General features: G+C 49.5%; 1 protein-coding gene across 9 annotated transcripts in view; it reads left to right on the top strand.

Annotated features, from left to right (window-relative positions):
- Window positions 1-20,089, top strand: part of MCF2L2 (MCF.2 cell line derived transforming sequence-like 2) — a 356,849-nt gene that overhangs the window by 90,859 nt on the left and 245,901 nt on the right. For 8 of the 9 annotated variants that reach the window (XM_060242622.1, XM_060242618.1, XM_060242621.1 and 5 more), the window contains exons 3-5: window positions 529-643; window positions 11,415-11,505; window positions 16,654-16,773. In XM_060242622.1, coding sequence (XP_060098605.1) covers window positions 529-643; window positions 11,415-11,505; window positions 16,654-16,773 — 326 coding nt within the window. The remainder of the gene's footprint in view (window positions 1-528; window positions 644-11,414; window positions 11,506-16,653; window positions 16,774-20,089) is intronic. The other variant, XM_060242617.1, reaches the window with a different exon arrangement.

The following is a 20,089-nucleotide window of genomic DNA, read 5'->3' as shown; positions in this document are numbered from 1 at the left end:
CTCTCAAACATCTGATGTTTATTCTATTAAATCACTTCGCCAAGTCAGCCAGCGGCTTGGAGAATGCATTTAAAGTTAAAGTTGCTTTCATTCCACCTCTCCCTCTATTCCCCATCCATTTGCTTTCATTCCTTCCTTCTTTCCTTCCTTCCCTCAAACATCTGACAATCATATCTTGCGGCTCTCAAACATCTAACGTTTATTCTATGTGGCTGTTATGGTAAGTAAGTTTGGCCACCCCTGGACTATACCAAACAGCATTTAACTCTCGTAATTCTTGACTTCTTGGGGTCAGGGATATAAACAAGGTGGGGGTAGCACTGTCCCCAAGGAGTAGCTTCTTGGGGTCTAATTGCAGATGCCTAAATAAGTCCTGGTCACTTAAGGAAATTGTCCTGTGTTGCTTCTGTTCTGGGTTCTGACACCGCACAAGAGGTTTCCCCTGAGGAAATGCTCTTGTTAAGTGACAGCCAGCTTCTGTGATCTGTGGAGTATTTTTAGCCTGCTGAAAGCCAGTTTCTCTTGCAGGAGGGAGAGGGAAAGACGGCGCTCCGATCATCACTTTCCCCGAGTATGCAGGTTTCAGCGAGATCCCCGATGAGGATTTTCTGAACGTTGTGACGTATTTAACTAGCATTCCCAGGTAAGCGAGAATTATTTTTTAATAGTTAAATAGTTAATAATTATTTTTTAATAGTTAAAGGCATGTGCAAGCACCAGTCGTTTCCAACTCTGGGGTGACGTTGCTTTCATAATGTTTTCACGGCAGACTTTTTACGGGTTGGTTTGCCATTGCCTTCCCCAGTCATCTACACTTTCCCCCCAGCAAGCTGGGGACTCATTTTACCGACCTCAGAAGGATGGAAGGCTGAGTCAACCTCGAGCTGGCTACCTGAACCCAGCTTTTGCCGGGATCGAACTCAGTTCGTGAGCAGAGCTTAGGACTGCGGTACTGCAAGTCAAAACAGAGTTGCCTGCATGAGGCTGATCACTTCTTCCCATAGGTCTTACCAGCGACGTAACTTTGCTGACAATGTGCTGCTGTTACTTCCAGCATGACTGGAGGGGGCATCAGGGCATCGCTGGTAAGGCTATAGCGTTTGGCCAAAACTCTGTTGTTAAACCATAGAGTCTGGGCCAAATGCCAGAGCATCGCTGGTGACATGCTGATGTCACTACCAGTCGTGCTGGAAGGAATGGGAGTGGAGTGCATTGCCATTGATGCTTTAGCACAGGGTTGGCCAAACTGCGGCTCGGGAGCCACATGTGGCTCTTTCACATTTATTGTGTGGCTCTCAAAGCCCCCACCACCCCGTTCACTGGCTTGGAGAAGGTGTTTTTCTCTAAACACACGAGGTTAGACTACTGTAATGCCCTCTACATGGGGCTGCACCTGTGCCAAACTCAGAAATTGCAGCTAGTGCAGAATGCAGCGGCCAGACTGTTAATGGGCCTACCTTGGTGGGAACATGTGCAGCCTAGGCTGCGGGAACTGCACTGGCTGCCAGTTGAATACTGAGTTCGTTACAAGGTGCTGGTTATTACCTTTAAAGCCCTATATGGCCAAGGACCTGCCTACCTTTGGGACCGCCTCTCTCCATATGTTCCCCAGAGAGCACTACAATCTAGCTCACAAAATCTTCTGGAAGTACCTGGGCCAAAGGAGGCCAAATTAAAAACAACTAGAGAACAGGCCTTCTCTATAAAGGCTCCCCAATGGTGGAACCAGCTGCCGGATGAGGTGCGGGCCCTATGGGATTTTAATCAATTCCGTAGGGCGTGCAAAACCGCCCTCTTCCAACTAGCCTTCTAAGATGGAACCTGGCATAAGCATCACGCCATCTTTAACACAACTGAGATAGTAGCACCACTAAATTATATTGTTTTAGACTGTTTTTAGATTATTTAATGTTAATTGTGAATTGTATTTAATTGTATTATCCTGATTTTATTGTTATAACATGGCTTATGCCATGTCCTGTAAGCCACCCTGAGCCTGCCTTGGCGGGGAGGGCCGGGTATAAATAAAATTTATTATTATTATTATTATAAATCATTTTGCCATGCCAAGCCAGCCAGCAGCTTGGAGAATGCATTTAAAGTTGAAGTTGCTTTCTTTCTACCTCTCCCTCCCTACCTCCCCATTTATTTTCCTTCCTTCCTTCCTTCCTTCCTTCCTTCCTTCCTTCCTTCCTTCCTTCCTTCCTTCCTTCCTTCCTTCCTTCCTTCCTTCCTTCCTTCCTTCCATCCATCCATCTTGTGGCTCTCAAATATCTCACGTTTATTCTGTGTGGCTCTTACATTAAGCAAGTTTGGCTGCCCCTGCTCTTGCAGCTGGTCCAAACCCTTTCAGCTGCTGCTGATTCCTTTCCCCCAGTTCCCCTCCCCCCCGTGTCAATCTATTTTATCTGCCTGGTTTCATTGCTGAATTCCGCTGATAGTTGAGTGTGGCTCTGAATTTGCCAGTCCCCTATTTTCTACTCTCACACCCTCGTTGGCTGCTGCTGGGAGGGAGGGAGGGTTGGAGAATGGTTGAAGAATGGTCAAGATAAGTGTTGTATATGTGATGGGAATTAGGACTAATATTGGGAGTTCTTGTCTGGCTCATCGGAGCCTGTGGGACCGAGCTTGGGGAGTCTTGAACAATAGACAGCAGGATCCAAATCCCTGCTGCCCTGCTCCAATCACAAGCCCCCTGCTGGTTTGAATGGTCCAATAGCATGCTAGCGTGGGAACCTTGTGTGCATAAATAGTTGGCCCAGTCTTCAGTCTTTGAGTGCAGCATTATACTATGCTGTATCTATTAAAAAAGCTATGATCACTACCACCTCGCCTCATCATTGTGTGGAACCTACTATATTATAATAAGGTGGGAGATCCACTGCTACAGGGTGGAGAAGAGAACGCAGGGATGCCATTTTTGGTGGAAGCTCCTTGTCACGAGCAATGTTGTCTTACGCCCTACTGCTATAGGTCATTATCGATGTTCACTGTTGTATGGATAGTTAAGTACCTCTTGGATTTTGTTAAACTGTGAAGTACATGCAGTAGAAGTACATGGTTTAGCTTTGCGTGGTTTTTGACTGCAGGAAACACTGTTGCTGTGATTGTTGTGTTACTTTCCCTCCTCTTCCTGCACCGCTAGCAAGTTTGGAGTCTTGGTTTTACTCTCTTGCTTGCTCTTTGCCACAGGAAGCGTACCGCCATTCTGACAGCCTGGGTACTTCCCTAAGCCATAATGTTTGTTAGAAAAGTACTGCCTCTTCCCTTGAGAATTTGCTGGATTTACCGCAAGTCTATGAGGATGGGAGTTCCTTCCTTCCTTCCTTCCTTCCTTCCTTCCTTCCTTCCTTCCTTCCTTCCTTCCTTCCTTCCTTCCTTCCTTCCTTCCTTGGTGTAGTGGAGAGCCAGTTTGGTGTAGTGGTTAAGTGCGCGGACTCTTATCTGGGAGAACCGGGTTTGATTCCCCACTCCTCCACTTGCACCTGCTAGCATGGCCTTGGGTCAGCCATAGCTCTGGCAGAGGTTGTCCTTGAAAGGGCAGCTGCTGTGAGAGCCCTCTCAACTCCACCCACCTCACAGGGTGTCTGCTTTGGGGGAGGAAGGTAAAGGAGATTGTGAGCCGCTTTGAGACTCATTGGAGTGGAGGGCGGGATATAAATCCAATATCATCTTCTTCTTCCTCCTCCTCCTCTTCCTTTTTCTTCTTCTGAAATATTGTCTAATTTTATTCAGAATGAGCTGAAGGCCCAAATCCTTTTGCAAAGGAGAGGAGGTGGGGAGAGACAAAGGGGAAAGGAGGAAAGAAACGAAGATCAGCCACAAGCAGGGGTCGTTTTGTAGAAAAATAGGAACTCATGAGCATATGCTGGCCCCTCACCAGTCAAAAGAAACCCAAAACAAGAAAGGGGAGCCCCAGGCAAGCGAGGCCTGCTTGGGCTGACTAGAGATCCAGCCAGCCCAAGCAGGCCTCACTCACCTGGGGCTCTCCTTGGCCAGCTGCCCCCACAGTCAAAAAGTCAGCAAGCCACCAAAATAATATAAGAAGTGGAGAAAGGGTGGCGCGGGGTCCTCCAGGGGTCAATAAGGGCTGCTGGGGGTGTGGCAAAGCCCCTGGTGGCTGGCTGGCTGCCCACTCCCCTAATCCAGGGATTGTTATGCATCTGCAGCTGCTATTCAATGGACAAGGTGGGGAGGAGGAGGGGGAACCCTCAAAAAGGTTTAGGATCTGTGCTTCTGTGAGCTCCTGCTGAATTCAAGGCCTGCCTACAAGGAAATATTTCTTTGGTGTTCTTGCTTCCCCACTCCCCTCAGCCCCTCAGCCTTATTGCTTGTCGCTTCAGACCCCTCCATGCTGGGTGACTCCTCAGGCCTCAGAACAGGAGCATCTTTCCTGTGAGGAAAAGCTGAAAAGTCTGGGCATTTTCAATTTAGAAAAGAAATGATGTGGGGGGGGGGGCATGGTAAAGGCTTATAAAATTATGCATGGGGTGGAGTGAGCTGACAAAAAGAAGTTTTTGTCCCAAAATATTAGAACTCAAGGCCGAAGTTGAAGGGCAGTAGATTAAGAATGGACAAAAGGAACCACTACTTTACACAGAGAGTGAATAAAACGTGGAATTTGCTGCGAGAGAATATAGTGATGGCCACAGGCATAGCCAGCTTTTAAAAGGGATTAGATAGGTGCATGGAGGATCATTCTATCATTGGCTGTTAGCCACAGTGATGAAAGGCAATCAGCCTCTGAATCCCAGTGGAACTGGCTGGCAACTGTGTGAGACAGGATGCTGGACAAGATGGACCACTGGTCTGATCCAGCAGGGCTGTTCTGATGTTCTTATGAAGGCCTTGGCCTCTGTGCCCTGTTGTTGGCCCACCAGAGGAACTGGTTGGCCACTGTGTGAGACAGGATGCTAGACTAGATGGACCACTGGTCTGATCCAGCAGAGCTCTTCTTGTGTTTTTATGAAGGCCTTGGCCTCTGTGCCCTGTTGTTGGCCCACCAGAGGAACTGGTTGGCCACTGTGTGAGACAGGAGGCTGGACGAGATGGACCACTGGTCTGATCCAGCAGAGCTCTTCTAGTGTTTTTATGAAGGCCTTGGCCTCTGTGCCCTGTTGTTGGCCCTCCAGAGGAACTGGTTGGACACTGTGAGACAGGAGGCTGGACTTGATGGACCGCTGGTCTGATCCAGTAGGGCTCTTCTGATGTTCTTATGAAGGCCTCAGCCTCTCTGCGCTGTTGTTGGTCCTCCAGAGGAACTGGTTGGCCACTGTGTGTGACTAGACTGGATGGACCACTAGATGCTGGACTGGGTGGACCACTAGTCTGATCTGGCAAGGCTCTCCTTATGGTCTCAGATTGTTTCTGAAGGTGTGAATTCTGGTTCTTCCACTAGTGTATTGACTGTCAGTTCATGAGCTGCCATTTCAAAGAAATGTGTGTTAAACCTGGCAAAGTTACAACTGGTTTTAAGCTGTCAGAGATCGGAATTCTAAGAGTCACCTTGCCTTCGGCTAGTGAAATGCTGACAGTGATTAAAAAAAAAAATTCTGATGTTGCTGGAAGCCAGTGTGATGAAGGTGTATGCAAAACATCTGGCCTAGGAAGCCACCAACGTTGCATTTGAGAGATCTGGAGTCCCCGTTAGAACACAGTGTAATGTAGGCATCAGCAGAAGTGGGTGTCAAATTCTGGATGGTTTCCCTTTCGAAATTTTGATAAAACAGACAAAACCGGGGAATGTTCCTGCATTGGTTTTTCAAAGGAGATTTTCAAGAAAATGTCATTTGTCTTCACGCATAGAAATCTGAATCAAATGCAAACAACACGAACCATTTGGGGTTTTAACAGGGATACTAAATATATTTTGAATAAGCCCTTCCTACTGCTATGCAGCTGTGTCCTCTGACTTTTCGGTTTTACCCATAGCTAGATGAAAGTAGGTGGTTATACTCTATTTATACGCTAATCGCAATGGTTCTAGTATGTACCTTGTATTGCAGACCTGCTGTGTACTTCCCAGGCAGTAAGATGCATTGGACATGATGGAGATAACTGGTATTTTAGTTTGGATGTGAAAATCGCCGTTAGGACAAAGGTCCCAGGTTCAATCCCCGGCATCTCCAGTTCAAAGGATCAGGCAGGAGGTCATGTGAAAGACCTGCCTGAGACCCTGGAAAGCCACTGCCAGTCTGAGTAGACAATACTGATCTTGAGGGACCAACGGGCTGACCTACCTCACAGGGTTCTTGTGAGAATAAAGAGGAAGAGATGAACCACATGTGCTGCCCTGATACCAGCCCCGTAGCCAGAAATTTCTGGATAGGGGGGCCCAGGACATAATTTTTTTTTGGGGGGGGGGGGGTTGTGGAGGCTTGGCTGCTTCTTCCAGCAGCCAGCTGCCAGGCCCCAGTTCTCTCTCTCTCACGCTCTTGGGGGTGGGAAGAGCCTGGGGAGAGCAGTGGCAGCAAAAACGGGGCTGCGGGGAGAGCGGGAGAGGCAGGGAAGAGGCCGGGGAGAGCAGCGGCGGTGAAAACGGGGCTGCGGGGAGAGTGGGGGAGGCAGGGAAGAGGCCGGGGAGAGCAGCAGTGGTGAAAACGGGGCTGCAGGGAGAGCGGGGGAGGCAGGAAAGAGTCCAGGGAGAGCGGCAGTGGTGAAAACGGGGCTGCGGGAAGAGCGGGGGAGGCAGGGAAGAGGCCAGGGAGAGCGGCAGTGGTGAAAACGGGGCTGCGGGGAGAGCGGGGGAGGCAGGGAAAAGCCTGGGGAGAGTGGCAGCGGTGAAAACAGGGCTGTGGGGAGACCGGGGGAGGCAGGGGAGAACCCGGGGAGAACGGCAGTGGTGAAAACAGGGTTGCGGGGAGAGCTTGGGAGGCAGGGAAGAGGCCAGGAAGAGCAGCAGTGGTGAAAACGGGGCTGCGGGGAGAGCGGGGGAGGCAGGGAAGAACCCGGGGAGAGCGGCAGTGGTGAAAATGGGGTTGCAGGGAGAGCTTGGGAGGCAGGGAAGAGGCCAGGGAGAGCGGCAGTGGTGAAAACGGGGCTGCGGGGAGAGCGGGGGAGGCAGGGAAAAGCCTGGGGAGAGTGGCAGCGGTGAAAACAGGGCTGTGGGGAGACCGGGGGAGGCAGGGGAGAATGGCAGTGGTGAAAACAGGGTTGCGGGGAGAGCTTGGGAGGCAGGGAAGAGGCCGGGAAGAGCAGCAGTGGTGAAAACGGGGCTGCGGGGAGAGCGGGGGAGGCAGGGAAGAACCCGGGGAGAGCGGCAGTGGTGAAAATGGGGCTGCGGGGAGAGTGGGGGAGGCAGGGAAAAGCCTGGGGAGAGTGGCGGCGGTGAAAACAGGGCTGCAGGGATAACGGGGGAGGCAGGGGAGAGCCCGGGGAGAGCGGCAGTGGTGAAAACGGGGTTGCAGGGAGAGCTTGGGAGGCAGGGAAGAGGCCGGGGAGAGCAGCAGTGGTGAAAATGGGGCTGCGGGAAGACCGGGGGAGGTGGGGAAGAGGCCAGGGAGAGCGGCAGTGGTGAAAACGGGGCAGCGGGGAGAGCGGGGGAGGCAGGGAAGAACCCGGGGAGAGCGGCAGTGGTGAAAACGGGGCTGCAGGGAGAGCTGGGGAGGCAGGAACAGGGTGAGAAGAGCTGGGGGGAACGGTGATGGCAGCGAAAAAGGGGCCGCAGGGAGAGCAGCAAGGAAAGGAGGGGTCACACAGGTGGAAGGGGGGGTTGGGTGGAGGGGCCATACCCCCTGGGCCCTCCGTGGCTGCAGACCTACCTGATATCTGCTTATATAGGTACAGATAGACTATCTGGAAAGATTGCAGACGTGATTGGCTCTCAGCTGCATTTTTGGGGGGGAAAGAAAGATGGCCTGTTTCTTCCTCCCAGCATTCCAGATGACAGCTCTCTGGTTTCATTGGATGACAGGAAAATGGTCACAGGAGGACAGAATTAAGCCATTCCACCCTGCACCACCACTCCGCCACTGTGATCCTGAGTTGAGCCCTTCCCTGCCAAAACGATTTAGAAACTTGGAAGAAGCACACTTTAAATCCATTCAGGGATCGGGTCTAACCCTGACTTGGAAGCACTGCGTTAAAATCAAGCAAAACAAATGGGCTTTGGGGGGATTAATAGCAAGTCCTGTAACTCTGACTTGGATAGCCCGTCTAACCTGATCCTATCAGATCTTGGAAGCAAAGCAGGGTTGGCCATGGCTAGAATTTGGAAGAGCGACCTCCAAGGAATACCAGGCAGGCAATGGCAAACCATCTTTGAAACATCTCTTGCCTTAAAACAAGTCTAGCTCACCCCCTAGTGGTGCATAACTCTAAAAGAGCTAGAACGGCTGGCTGCCAGACAATCTTAGGCTCTCCTAGCTATTCTGCACACAATGCAATGCGACAATTAATTATAATTATTAGTAAGTCCTATAGGGATATCCATTTGTTTACTTACTTAGTGTATTATCCCCTGCTTTTCTCCCTAATAGCGACCTAAAGTGTCTTACAACATCGTTTTCGTCTCCTCCTTGTTATCCTCACGACAGCCCTGTGAGGTAGGTTAGGCCGAGAGGGTGCGTGACTGGTCCAAGGTCACTCAGCAGGTCGTTACGGCAGAGCAAACCTTCCAGATCCAAATCTCCTCAAGGCTTCTGTACACTGAGGGGAGGGGGCACAAAGGAGATCTCAGCATCTGAACTAGCGTGACCCTTCCCACTGTTGTCAACACAGCATGTACTACTGAAATTCTCTTGTATACTGGACTGATCTTCTCCATGTGTACTGTAGAGGGAACAGTTGTGTGGGGAAGGGCCCTGACTTAGTGGCAGAGCCTTTGCTTGGTTTGCAAGAGGTCCTAGGTTCCATCCCTGGCATCTTCAATTCAAAGACCAAGGCAGTAGATGATCTGAAGGACCTTAGCCTCTGGAGAGCCATGAGAAGAGCCTGTGGCTCAGTGGTAGAGCATCTGTCTGGCATGCAGAAGGTCCCAGGTTCAATCCCTGGCATCTCCAGTCGAAAGGATTAGGCAGTAGGTGATGGGAAAGACCTCTGCCTGAGACCCTGGAGAACTGCTGCCAGTCTGAGTAGACAATATTGGCCTCGATTGGGCGATTGTTTGGTTCAGTATAACCTTTTAGAGAAGGGGCCATGGTCTGTGGTAAAGTGACTGCTCGACATGGAGAAGGTCCCAGGTTCAATCTGCAGCATCTCCGGTTAAAAATACCAGTAGCAAGTGATATGAAATACTTCTGCCTGAGATTCTGGAGAATGTCTGCTAGTCAGAGCAGGCAATGCTGGCCTTGGGGAGCAGGACTGGATTAACGGTTAGGCCAAGTAGGCACTACCCTATGCCCCCCCCCCCGTGCCTTTAAGGGCCCCAAGCCAGCTTTCCCCCCCAGTTCCCCCCCCTTCTTGCAGCCCTCGGAACCTGCACGCACAGCCAGCAACTGAGTCACTCTTTGCCCGATTTGCCTGGTGCAGCTGCTGCTGGCGTTGTCGCCAAGTTTGCCTCTCTGCAGCTTGGAAAAAGGGGCTTTTGCTAAGGTGCCTGCAGGCTGCAGCGGGGGCCACAGGTGACGGGGTGGGCGCTCCAACTCTGAGATAACTTGCCAGGGGCCCTCCAAGATTTTGACCGCCTAGGGGCCTCCACGGGGTTTAATCCGGCACTGTTGGGGAGGGACTGTGGCTCAGTTGTAGAGCATCTCTTTTGTATGCAGAATATCCCAGTTGTTTTTGTTTTAAGGACCAGGCAGTAGGTGATGTGACAGACCTGCCTTCAACCCTGGAGAGCCACTGCCGGTCTGAGTGGACAATACTGACCTTCATGGTCTGATTCAGTATAAGCACAGGACTTTTGTCTGTAGCAGGAACTCCTTTGCATATTAGGCTGCACACCGCCTGATGTAGCCGATCCTCTTAAGAGCTTACAGAGCTCTTCTCGCAGAGCCTACTGTAAGCTCCAGGAGGGTCGGCTACATCAGGCGGTGTGGCCTACAATGCAAAGGAGCTCCTGCTACAAACAAAGTATAAGATAGGTTCATGTGTTTCTACTCTGCCTATGGGGCATACCCATCCTCGGGGCTTTTTTTGTAGAAAAATCCCTGCAGGAACTCATTTGCATATGTATTAGGCCACAACCCCCTGACGTCACAGGGCTTTTTTGTAGGGAAAAAACCCAGCAGGAACTCATTTGCACGTTAGACGCCGAGCCAGCTGGAACTTTGTTCTTTTGCATTCCGGCTCAAAAAAAGCCCTGCCCTATTCCGTTAGGCATCCATATCAACTAGAAAGCACCAGATATCTCTCTTGTATAATGAAAAAAATGTGCTTAATATCTCCAGCACATAAATAATACACAAAACACTTATGAGAAAAATTCAGAATGTTGTAACACACACACACACACACACACACTGTTGCCAATAAATGCAGTATCCAGAATAACACAAACCAAACTGCCGAGTTCCATTACAGTTCCAGGCTTCCAAGGGATATGTAAAGACTTGTGTAACACTCAAAGGTGATATACATATATTCTCCCACTGTGCATAAAGTAGGTTCTCAACGGAATTTCGATCGTTACATTTCCTGTTTCGATTGGTATCTTTGTAGCCTTTACTCTGAGGCTCTCTAAACCGCATGTCAGCTTCGCAAATATGTCTTGTAATATTTCTTATCTCTGTAATATTCACGACTCAGTGGTACATACTTCCTTCTGGGCCAGTAGCTCTCGGATGCACGCCACATCCAGCGTGCAGAGACCCGAACAGCGCAGTCAGTATCTGGAAACCCACTGTGCGTGTCATTTGAGCTGACCTGCGTTGGGTTTTACGCACGTGCATCCTCTGCTCAAGCATTTGTGCCCAGCTATTGGCATCCAGTGGCCTCGGAGGTAGTGCAGCTAGCATCGACTGGGGCAGAAAAACACCTTCCTAACACCCTGCTGAGGCGAGAGGTCAAGGTGGGGTGAGGGTGTCCTTGGGAAAGGGGCCCGTCTGCCAAATGAACAGACTCTTCCTTTCTCCGCACGAAAAGCACGTCTGCGATCCCAAAGCGTCCCTCGTTGCCAAGATTTCGGAGGGCAGCCGCAGCGAAAACAGCCAAAGAGACATAGCCGATAAAACATTCCTACTTAGTTAAAGCCGCTAACCTGATGCTGGGGGTGGCGGGGGGGGGGAGGGAGGAGGAAAGGGGAGAGAAAGAAGGCAAGGGGAAAAGCAAAGGGGGAAAGCATTTTGCTCGGCTCTTCCTGCGCGCACAGCTTCGGGTCTCTCGTATCCGTACCTCTCCCCTAGCATCAACCTCAGTTTCCAGTCGTGGTGATTGCTACCGAGCAGAGGATGTGGTGGTTTTGCTGCAGTACGGTCGCTTGGAGCGGGTCTGCTGTTTCCCTGTAACCTCATATACCTGCTTTGGATGTTTTGCAGTCTGGAGGCTGCCAGCATTGGATTCGTCATCATTATAGACAGACGGCGGGACAAATGGAGCGCGGTCAAGGCATCTCTCACACGAATAGCAGTAAGTGGCTGGATTTATTCTCTCTCTCTCTCTCTGTCAGCTGCCGTTAGCCTGCCTTGATGGCTGCTCCTGGATTTTTGGTTTTTTTACTTGGCTTCCTTTGCTCATAGGCAGGGCTTTTTTCGTAGCAGGAACTCCTTTGCGTATTAGGCCACGCTCCCCTGATGTAGCCAGTCCTCCAAGAGCTTACAGGTCTCTTGGTACAGGGCCTACCGTCAGCTCCAGGAGGACTGGCTACAACAGGGGAGCGTGGCCTAATATGCAAAGGAGTTCCTGCTACAGACAAAAGCCCTGCTCATGGGGAACGTTCCCTTCCCCGCTTCGTCGATTTCTGCCGGCGTTGCGTGCTCAGGGCCTGCTGAAGGAGATGTCGGGTGAGGCACCGCCTGGTTTGGTAGTGAATGAAAATGAGATGGGCTCCGCTCCAGGAGGGAGGAAAGGCCCTGATTGCACAGTGCAGGAACGTCGAGGTCTACAAATGGACTGATGGCCCTTGTTTCAGAAGCATCCCCCTACCTAGGCCATCAGGTCTTACCCCTGTCTACTTGGTGGGCGCCGGGACTAGCGTCAGCAGGCACCATAGTGCGTCGGGGACCCCTTCTCTAGCCATGACATTGTCTCCAAATTGACGTATTCCGTTTCCAGTTGGCTCTGCTGTCGTGCCTTTAACCGCCAGCCCGACATATGAAAATTGATGGATTTATTTTGCAAAACATGTGCCCTGTTTTTTTGGCCTTCCTAAGGGCCACGCCACGGCTCAGGAGTGACCTAAAGCGACCTGCACGTCCCTTGGCCTCATCTGCCGTCATGCTGGTCTCCTCCATATGATGGCTCTGATGAAGCCTGCAGAGTTGTATGCAGGGCTTTTTTTTGTAGCAGGAGCTCCTTTGCATATTAGGCCACACCCTCCTGATATAGCCAATCCCCCAAGGGCTTATAGGGCTCTTCTTATAGGGCCTACTGTAAGGAGATTAAAAGGAGGAGATGAAAAAAAGAAAAACTCCAACACAGACCTCATTTCGGGCAGGAACTCACAGGACTGGTGGTCTGGAATCTCTATTTTTTATTGTGCTCTTTCTCCCTCCAATACTTGCTTCTGGTTCTCCCCCCCCCCCCTCCGGTGAGAATTTTGCTGAATTTTACGATTTGAAAAACTTTCTAATATTTCCGCCCCCACAAAAAATGGGAAAATAACCAAACCATCATGCCACTGTGGCCCCATAGGAGAAAGTAATTTTAAAAAATATGATGGGAGCAAGGTTTGATTATGACAGTTATAATTCAAGAAGCATTTTAAGTGAGCTGCTGAGCTGGTATAATTTAGTACACCTTCTGGTGATGTCAGGGGTCTGTAGCATATGCAAATGAGTTATACAAATGAGATGTCCTCATGAGCTCCAGCACCTCTTTTTCTACAAAATGACCCCTGAAAAACATAAAGGAATATTCAGAAAATTAGATCCTTCATCTGCAGTCAGAAGTGAAGCAATCTGTGCCTGCCATTTCTTGCCACCCTTGTTCTTTTACCTGTGTACATAAGGCCTTGAGCATTCAATGCAAGGATCCTCAGGTGCCCAGTGCAGTGACCCCTGCTAACACCTTTTCTGGCACCCGCCAGGTGTTTTCTGAAAGTGGGCAGGGCCAAGTGTGGTGTCTGCCTAACATGGCTTCTGATTGGCGGTTGGAGACTTGGTCGTAGGGTTGCCAAGTCCAATTAAAGAAAAATCTGGGGACTTTGGGGGTGGAGCCAGGAGACTTTGGGGGTGGAGCCAGGAGACATTGGGGTGGAGCCAAGAACAAGGATGTGACAAGCATAATTGAACTCCAAGGGAGTTCTGGCCATCACATTTAAAGGGACAGCACACCTTTTAAAATTCCTTTCTTCCATAGGAAATAATGAAGTATAGGGGCACCATATTTGGGGCTCATAGAATTGGACCCTCTAGTCCAATCGTTTTGAAACTTGGGGGGTATTTTGGGGAGAGGCACTAGATGTTATACTAAAAATTTGGTGCCTCTACCTCAAAAAATAGCCCCCCCAGAGCCCCCAATACCAACGGATGAATTCCCTATTATTCCCTATGGGAATCGTTCTCCATAGGGAATAATAGAATGCCCAGTAGACATTTCCCTCCCCCCCCCACGCTTTCTAAAAGGGGGGAGGGCCTCCAAACCAGGGAATCCCCTGCCCCCTCCCTCTCTCACACACACACACACACACACTTACCAGATCTTCTTCCGGAGAACTCTTGCTGTGAAAGTGAAAGCAAAAGAAAGGGCGGGGCTGTTCTCCCAAGCCCTTCCTGCTCCCTGCCCAGCCTTAAAGCGGCAGACATTTTACAAACGGCTCAGGAGCTCTATAATGAAGCCTACAGGTATGTTCTCCCCCCCTCCACCTCCCCCCCGCTTCTCACTTCTTGAAGACCGGGAGATGAGGCTGCAAACCCAGGGGACTCCCGCCAGAGCGGGAGGGTTGGGAAGCCTACTTGGTCGGCTGTTTAGATTTTTTTAAAAATGTTGCTTCGGCAACAGCTGCCACCCCTACACAAGGATCTTCCCTGCGTGAGTGAACATAAGCTGTGGCAACCGTTTTCCGGCCAGCTCTGCCTCCTTTAGCAGCCATTTTGTGGTAGCCATTTTGTGGCTGCGCCCACTGCGTTGTGTTAGAATTCCAAAGGGGCCTGCAGGCTCCAAAAGCTTGGGGGCCCCTGATTTAATTGCACAGGAGCATAGACAGCAATGTTTACTGAGGGTTTTTATAACTATTTATAGGGAAGCAGGTTGAAAGGAATCACAGGAAGTTGTCGGAAGAACTATAGGTCATCTTCTAAAGCTCATACGGTAAAGGAAACCCCTTCTGGGCTGATCACAGGATGAAACAACATACCAGTTGAAGGGACTTTCCTTCCCAAGCTGACACAAACAGAAGTAATGTCTTAATGTGACAAGTCCTGCTGCCAGTGGAGGGGTTGTGTCTGATTGCTTCTCGTTGGTTTGCTCCCACACGGTGATAGATGCACACCTTCCCATCCACATGGCGTGCAAACGTGTTTCACTTGCGGCCTTTTGAAAACAATTCCTATGAAACCCGTTTTGGGAAATACCTCAGCGAAGCAGGGGGGGACACAGAGAGCAGATGATTACGGGATTTGATTTATTTCATCTGCACCCTGCCGTTCTACCCAGCGGGGGACTCAAAGCGGCTGACGTCATTCTCCTGTTCTTCATTGTTATCGTTACCACCACCCTGTGAAGTCGTTTAGGCTGAGAGGGCATGACTGGCCCAAGGGCACCCAGCAAACTTCTGGGGCACAAGTAGGGATTCGAACCCGCATTTCCCAAATCCTAGTTTGACACTTTAACCACTACACCAGGGGTGGCCAAACTGTGACTTGGGAGCCACATGTGGCTCTTTCATTCATATTGTGTGGCTCTCAAAGCTCCCACCACCCCTTTGGCCAACTTAGAAAAGGCATTTCTCTCTTAAAATCACTTCTCCAAACTAAGCCAGCTGGCAGCTTGGAGAATGCATTTAAAGTTGCTTTCTTTTCACCTCTCCTTCCCTCAATCTATTTTCCTTCCTTCCCTCCCTCACTGATGGACCTCCTGATGGCACCTGGGTTTTTTGGCCACTGTGTGACACAGAGTGTTGGACTGGATGGGCCATTGGTCTGATCCAACATGGCTTCTATATTCTTATGTCTGGGGCAAGTGATGTTCTGTATTCTTGGTGCTTGGGAGGGGCAACAGTGTGAGGACTTCTAGTGTCCTGGCCCCACTGATGGACCTCCTAATGGCACCTGGATTTTTTGGCCACTGTGTGACACAGAGTGTTGGACTGGATGGGCCATTGGCCTGATCCAACATGGCTTTTATGTTTTCCCTCCCTCAAATATCTGGTGTTCATGTCTCGTGGCTCTCAAACATCTCACGTTTATTCTATGCGGTTCTTACCATTGAGGAAGTTTGCCCCCCCCCCCTGCATTACACCATACTGGCCAGGAAATTCTTCTGTTTAAAGCACTCTTATTTGGGGCCAAATCAGAGCACAGCTTCTGTGTGGAAGCAGACTGGATGCATCCAGACGTCACAACGAGGTGCTGTTGATTCAGATGGGGAAGGGACACCTCTTGTTGTAAGCTCCCTTCCTGACCCAGCTCTACTTTTGCATAAGGGTCTCCATTCAAAATGTACCAGGTTGATCAAGCTCCAGTTTGCATATATTTATTGACTTGGTTTATATTTCACTTTTGCTCCCCGCTGGGGACCTGAAACGGCTTCTTTCCTTTCCCCTCTCCCCCAGTTCATCCTCACGACAACCCTGTGAGGCAGAGTCAGGGGGTTAACCGTGTTGGTCTGAAGCAGCTGAACAAAGTTCTGTTAAGAACGTTTTTGTTATGCTGCATGCTGATTTGCTGCTCACCCTCTACCTCTATCGATGGACCAGTGTTATGTATGCAGACCAAAGGGAAGACTGATATGAGTGTTCCAGCCGGGCTCATTGGAGCCAGAAGGACTGAGCTTGGGGACTCGGGAACAATGGAAAGTAGGATCCAAATCCCTGCTGCCCTGCTCCAATCACGGGCCCCCTGCTGGTTTGAATGGTCCAATGGCGTGCTTGTGCGGGAACCCTGAAGTGTATATCGTTGGCCTCTTTGGCCCAGTTAGTTAGTTAGTCTTAGAGTGCAGTCCTATACTATGCTGTACTGCAATCAAGAGCTATGATCACTACCACCTCGCCTCTTCCTTGCGTTGAACCCACTGTATCATAACCAGTAACGACAGACACTGAACTGACTGGCCCACCTCAAATGCACAATAATGACCTCAAGATCTGTTTTCCTGATAGAACACTTAAGTAGTAACAGCTGAACAGCAACATTTGACAACGGAATAAACAGGCAGCCATCCGCCATCATTAAACACACCGTCATTTTAAGATCAATATAGCACCTGATATTGTTTTGTGTTTTTATATAATCTTTTTATTTTTGTATGTTATATTTACGGTTTATATCGATGACTGGTTTTTATGTGATGTTTTTTGTGAAAACGTGAGCCACCCTGAGCCTGCTTTGGCGGGGAGGACGGGATATAAGCCGAATAAATAAATAAATAAATAAATCAAAATGTTCATGTGTCTTCCAGGGAGCGTTTCCAGGGAACCTACAACTGGTCTTCGTCCTGCGGCCGTCCCGTTTCATCCAAAGGGCAATCGCTGACATCGGCATCAAACTGTATCGCGATGACTTTAAAATGAAGGTACCGGTAAGCACTTTTCTTTTTTTTCGGTTGTTCCTCGTGGCTCTTATGTAGTTTCTGCAACTTCCCTTTCTATCTGTCAGCAAATTTCCTCATTCTTCTCTTTCCCCTTGACTTAATACCTAACGGAGATATTTGTCGAAGAAAGGCATTTAAGACTAGTCATGTGGTGGTGAAGCTCCCATGGAACTCCTGTGCAGAATGAGAAGACCCGATTGTCCTGTTTCTGAGATATTCATCCATGTCATATTTCTGAATGCTCCCTGAATGTAGAAAAGTAGCACATCAGGGAGAAAGCTACATTCAACTCCTCCCTGACAGCTTTCTTACATGCAAGGAGCATTGGAAAATATCAGAGGGAAAAGTTTAGCGCACCCCTCTCTCTGATGAGCTGCATTTCTACATGCAGGGAGTGTTTTTTTTAAAAAACAAAAACAAAACCCATAATCCCTGCCCGGGTCTAGTAATCTGGTTCCCATTGTTCTCCACTCTCTCACTCTGCGTAAGGCATGGAATGGCTCTCAGCCTATTCTTCAGAAACCAAGCCTATATATCCTTCAATAGATGTAGCAGAATGAAGTAGGAGAAATAAAGGTTGCCAAGTCCAGGCTGTGAAATTCCTGGATATCTAGGGGTGGAGCATGGAGAGAGGGTGCGGCTTGGTATGCTGTCATAGACTCCGCCTACCAAAGCAGCCATTTTCTTTAGGGGAACTGACCTCTGTCATCTGGAGAGCAGTTGCAGTTCTGAGAGATCTCCATCCCCCATCCAAAGACCGGCAATCCTATTCTCCCAACTCATTCTGCTGGACGTGTAAGTGAGGATATGTGAGCTTGGTTTCTGAAGTTGTCTGTTCAGCAGTACAATTGTACAGGGTAAGCATTCTATCAAGTCCTTCTTTTCTAGGGCTTTCCCGGCACAAGCCGTTATTGTGACAATCCCAGAGCTTCTCTTGGTTTCAGTCTGCTGATAGCGCTGTCTTCCACTCTAATTCCCAAAATCCGCACTGGTGCTCTGCCCGTTCTCCTACAACTGCTCCTGGACTGCACTGTTTCCCCACCTCGCCTTCTCCCTTCCTTTCTTCACTGTGAGGAAAGGCATTGCTGAGTTATGGTTAAGGGACAGAGGCTGTTTGGAAATGTAGCATCCCAACCATCTTACCTTAAAAAGCGGAGAATATATCTCAGGAACCATTTTTTTCCCTTTCCTCTGGCTCTGTTCTGATTCATTCAAAGGGCAAATAAAGAGCTGGGCTCTTGCTGTAAAATGGCCTGGTGATAACAAGAAATTGTATTTATATCTCTTTTGGTGGGTTCAAAACATTTAAAATACGTTATTGAGTTGTAACCCTGATAGCAGCCAACCAGTTCCTCTGGATGGCCAGCCACAGAATATATAGAGGCTGAAGCCTTCATAAGAACACAGGAAGAGCCCTGCTGGATCAGACCAGTGGTCCATCTAGTTCAGCATCCTGTCTCACACAGTGGCCAGCCAGATCCTCTGGACAGCCAACAACAGGGCAGAGAGCCTGAGGCCTTCATAAGAACACAGGAAGAGCCCTGCTGGATCAGACCAGTGGTCCATCTAGTCCAGCATCCTGTCTCACACAGTGGCCAGCCAGATCCTCTGGACAGCCAACAACAGGGCAGAGAGCCTGAGGCCTTCATAAGAACACAGGAAGGACCCTGCTGGATCAGACCAGTGGTCCATCTAGTTCAGCATCCTGTCTCACACAATGGCCAGCCAGATCCTCTGGACAGCCAACAACAGGGCAGAGAGCCTGAGGCCTTCATAAGAACACAGGAAGAGCCCTGCTGGATCAGACCAGTGGTCGATCTAGTTCAGCATCCTGTCTCACACAATGGCCAGCCAGATCCTCTGGACAGCCAACAACAGGGCAGAGAGGCTGAGGCCTTCATAAGAACACATGAAGAGCCCTGCTGGATCAGACAATGGTTCATCTAGTCCAGCATCCTGTCTCACACAGTGGCCACCTAGTTCCTCTGGAGGGCCAGCAACAGAGCATACAGGCTGAGACCTTCAGAAGAGCATCAGAAGAGCCCTACTGGATCAGCCAGTGGTCCATCTAGTCCAGCATCCTGTCTCACATAGCGGCCAGCCAGTTCCTTTGGAGAGTTAACAGCAGGGTATAGAGACCAAGGCTAAAGTTGTCAGGCATGGAAGACCAGGGGAGGGGAGCATGTGGAGGTGTTGTCAGAGATGGCATGATGGCACCTCTGGAAAGAACCCAGAAGTGACAACACACCTCTCTAGGAATCGCTGGTATCCCCCATGATAAATCCATAGAGTTTCTGGCAACTCCCAGAGAATACCACCATCTCCTTTGGGCCCTTCCTGCAAGTGACAACATACCATTGCTTGGAGAAATTTTAATTTAAAAAAAAAAAATTTCTTCCTGCCTACATAAGAAGCAGGGCAAACAATGGAAGCCAGGGTGGGACATTCATAGCCAGCCAAGGCCTTCCCCTGATGTTGCCTTCTGACATCAGTCTTCAGAGGTTTGCTGCCTCCATGAATCTGCTTAATCCTCTTTTAAAGCGGTCTATGCCTGTGGCCATCATTACATCATCTGTAGGCTGCCATTATGTGTGTGTTACAAGCTGGGGTTGGGGGGATGAAGTTGAAGAAGAGTGACTTCCTGAAGGCTACCTAGAGGCTTCGCAGTAGTGGTGAGATTTGAATCCAGGACCTGCTGGATCACAGCTCGTTCTCATAGCCGCTTCTGAGTGTCAGCTCCAGGTCTGGAAATACTTGGAGATTTTGGGAGTGGAACCTGAGGAGGGCAGACTTTAGGGAGAGGAGGGGCTTCAATGGGCTATAATGCCAGAGTGTCCACCTTCCAAAGCAGCCATTTTCTCCAGGTGAACTGCCCTCTGCCACCTGGAGATCAGTTGTAATCCCAGTAGATCTCCAGCCGCCAGCTAGAGATTATATTGTGTAGAAGTAGCAGTTGTTAATGCGACTCTCGGCTTGGTATTCTATATTTTGAAACAAACAATTTGATCTCAGTATTATTAACAAAAAAAACCCACTGGATGCCAGAATTTAACAACAATTAGCAGAATTACAATAGAAGTTTGATATTATAGCAACAGCAGCGATGGATTGCCTAGGTAACTATCCATTTCATTCGCCTTCTTCAGGTAAAGCCTTGAGTTCAATGATTTGAATACCCAATATTTTCTTCAAATTTGTGCTTAGGACACTCTCCAGCTTTCACAATTGCTGTGCGGATAGTTGCAGTTGGAGCCTCCGAGATCAACAGTCTTCCATTAGGGGGTTACCCTTTGTCGGATTCAAA

This window comes from Heteronotia binoei, chromosome 6, assembly GCF_032191835.1.
Source record: "Heteronotia binoei isolate CCM8104 ecotype False Entrance Well chromosome 6, APGP_CSIRO_Hbin_v1, whole genome shotgun sequence".
Lineage (NCBI taxonomy): Eukaryota > Metazoa > Chordata > Lepidosauria > Squamata > Gekkonidae > Heteronotia > Heteronotia binoei.
This window is presented reverse-complemented; position numbering and strand designations above follow the sequence as displayed.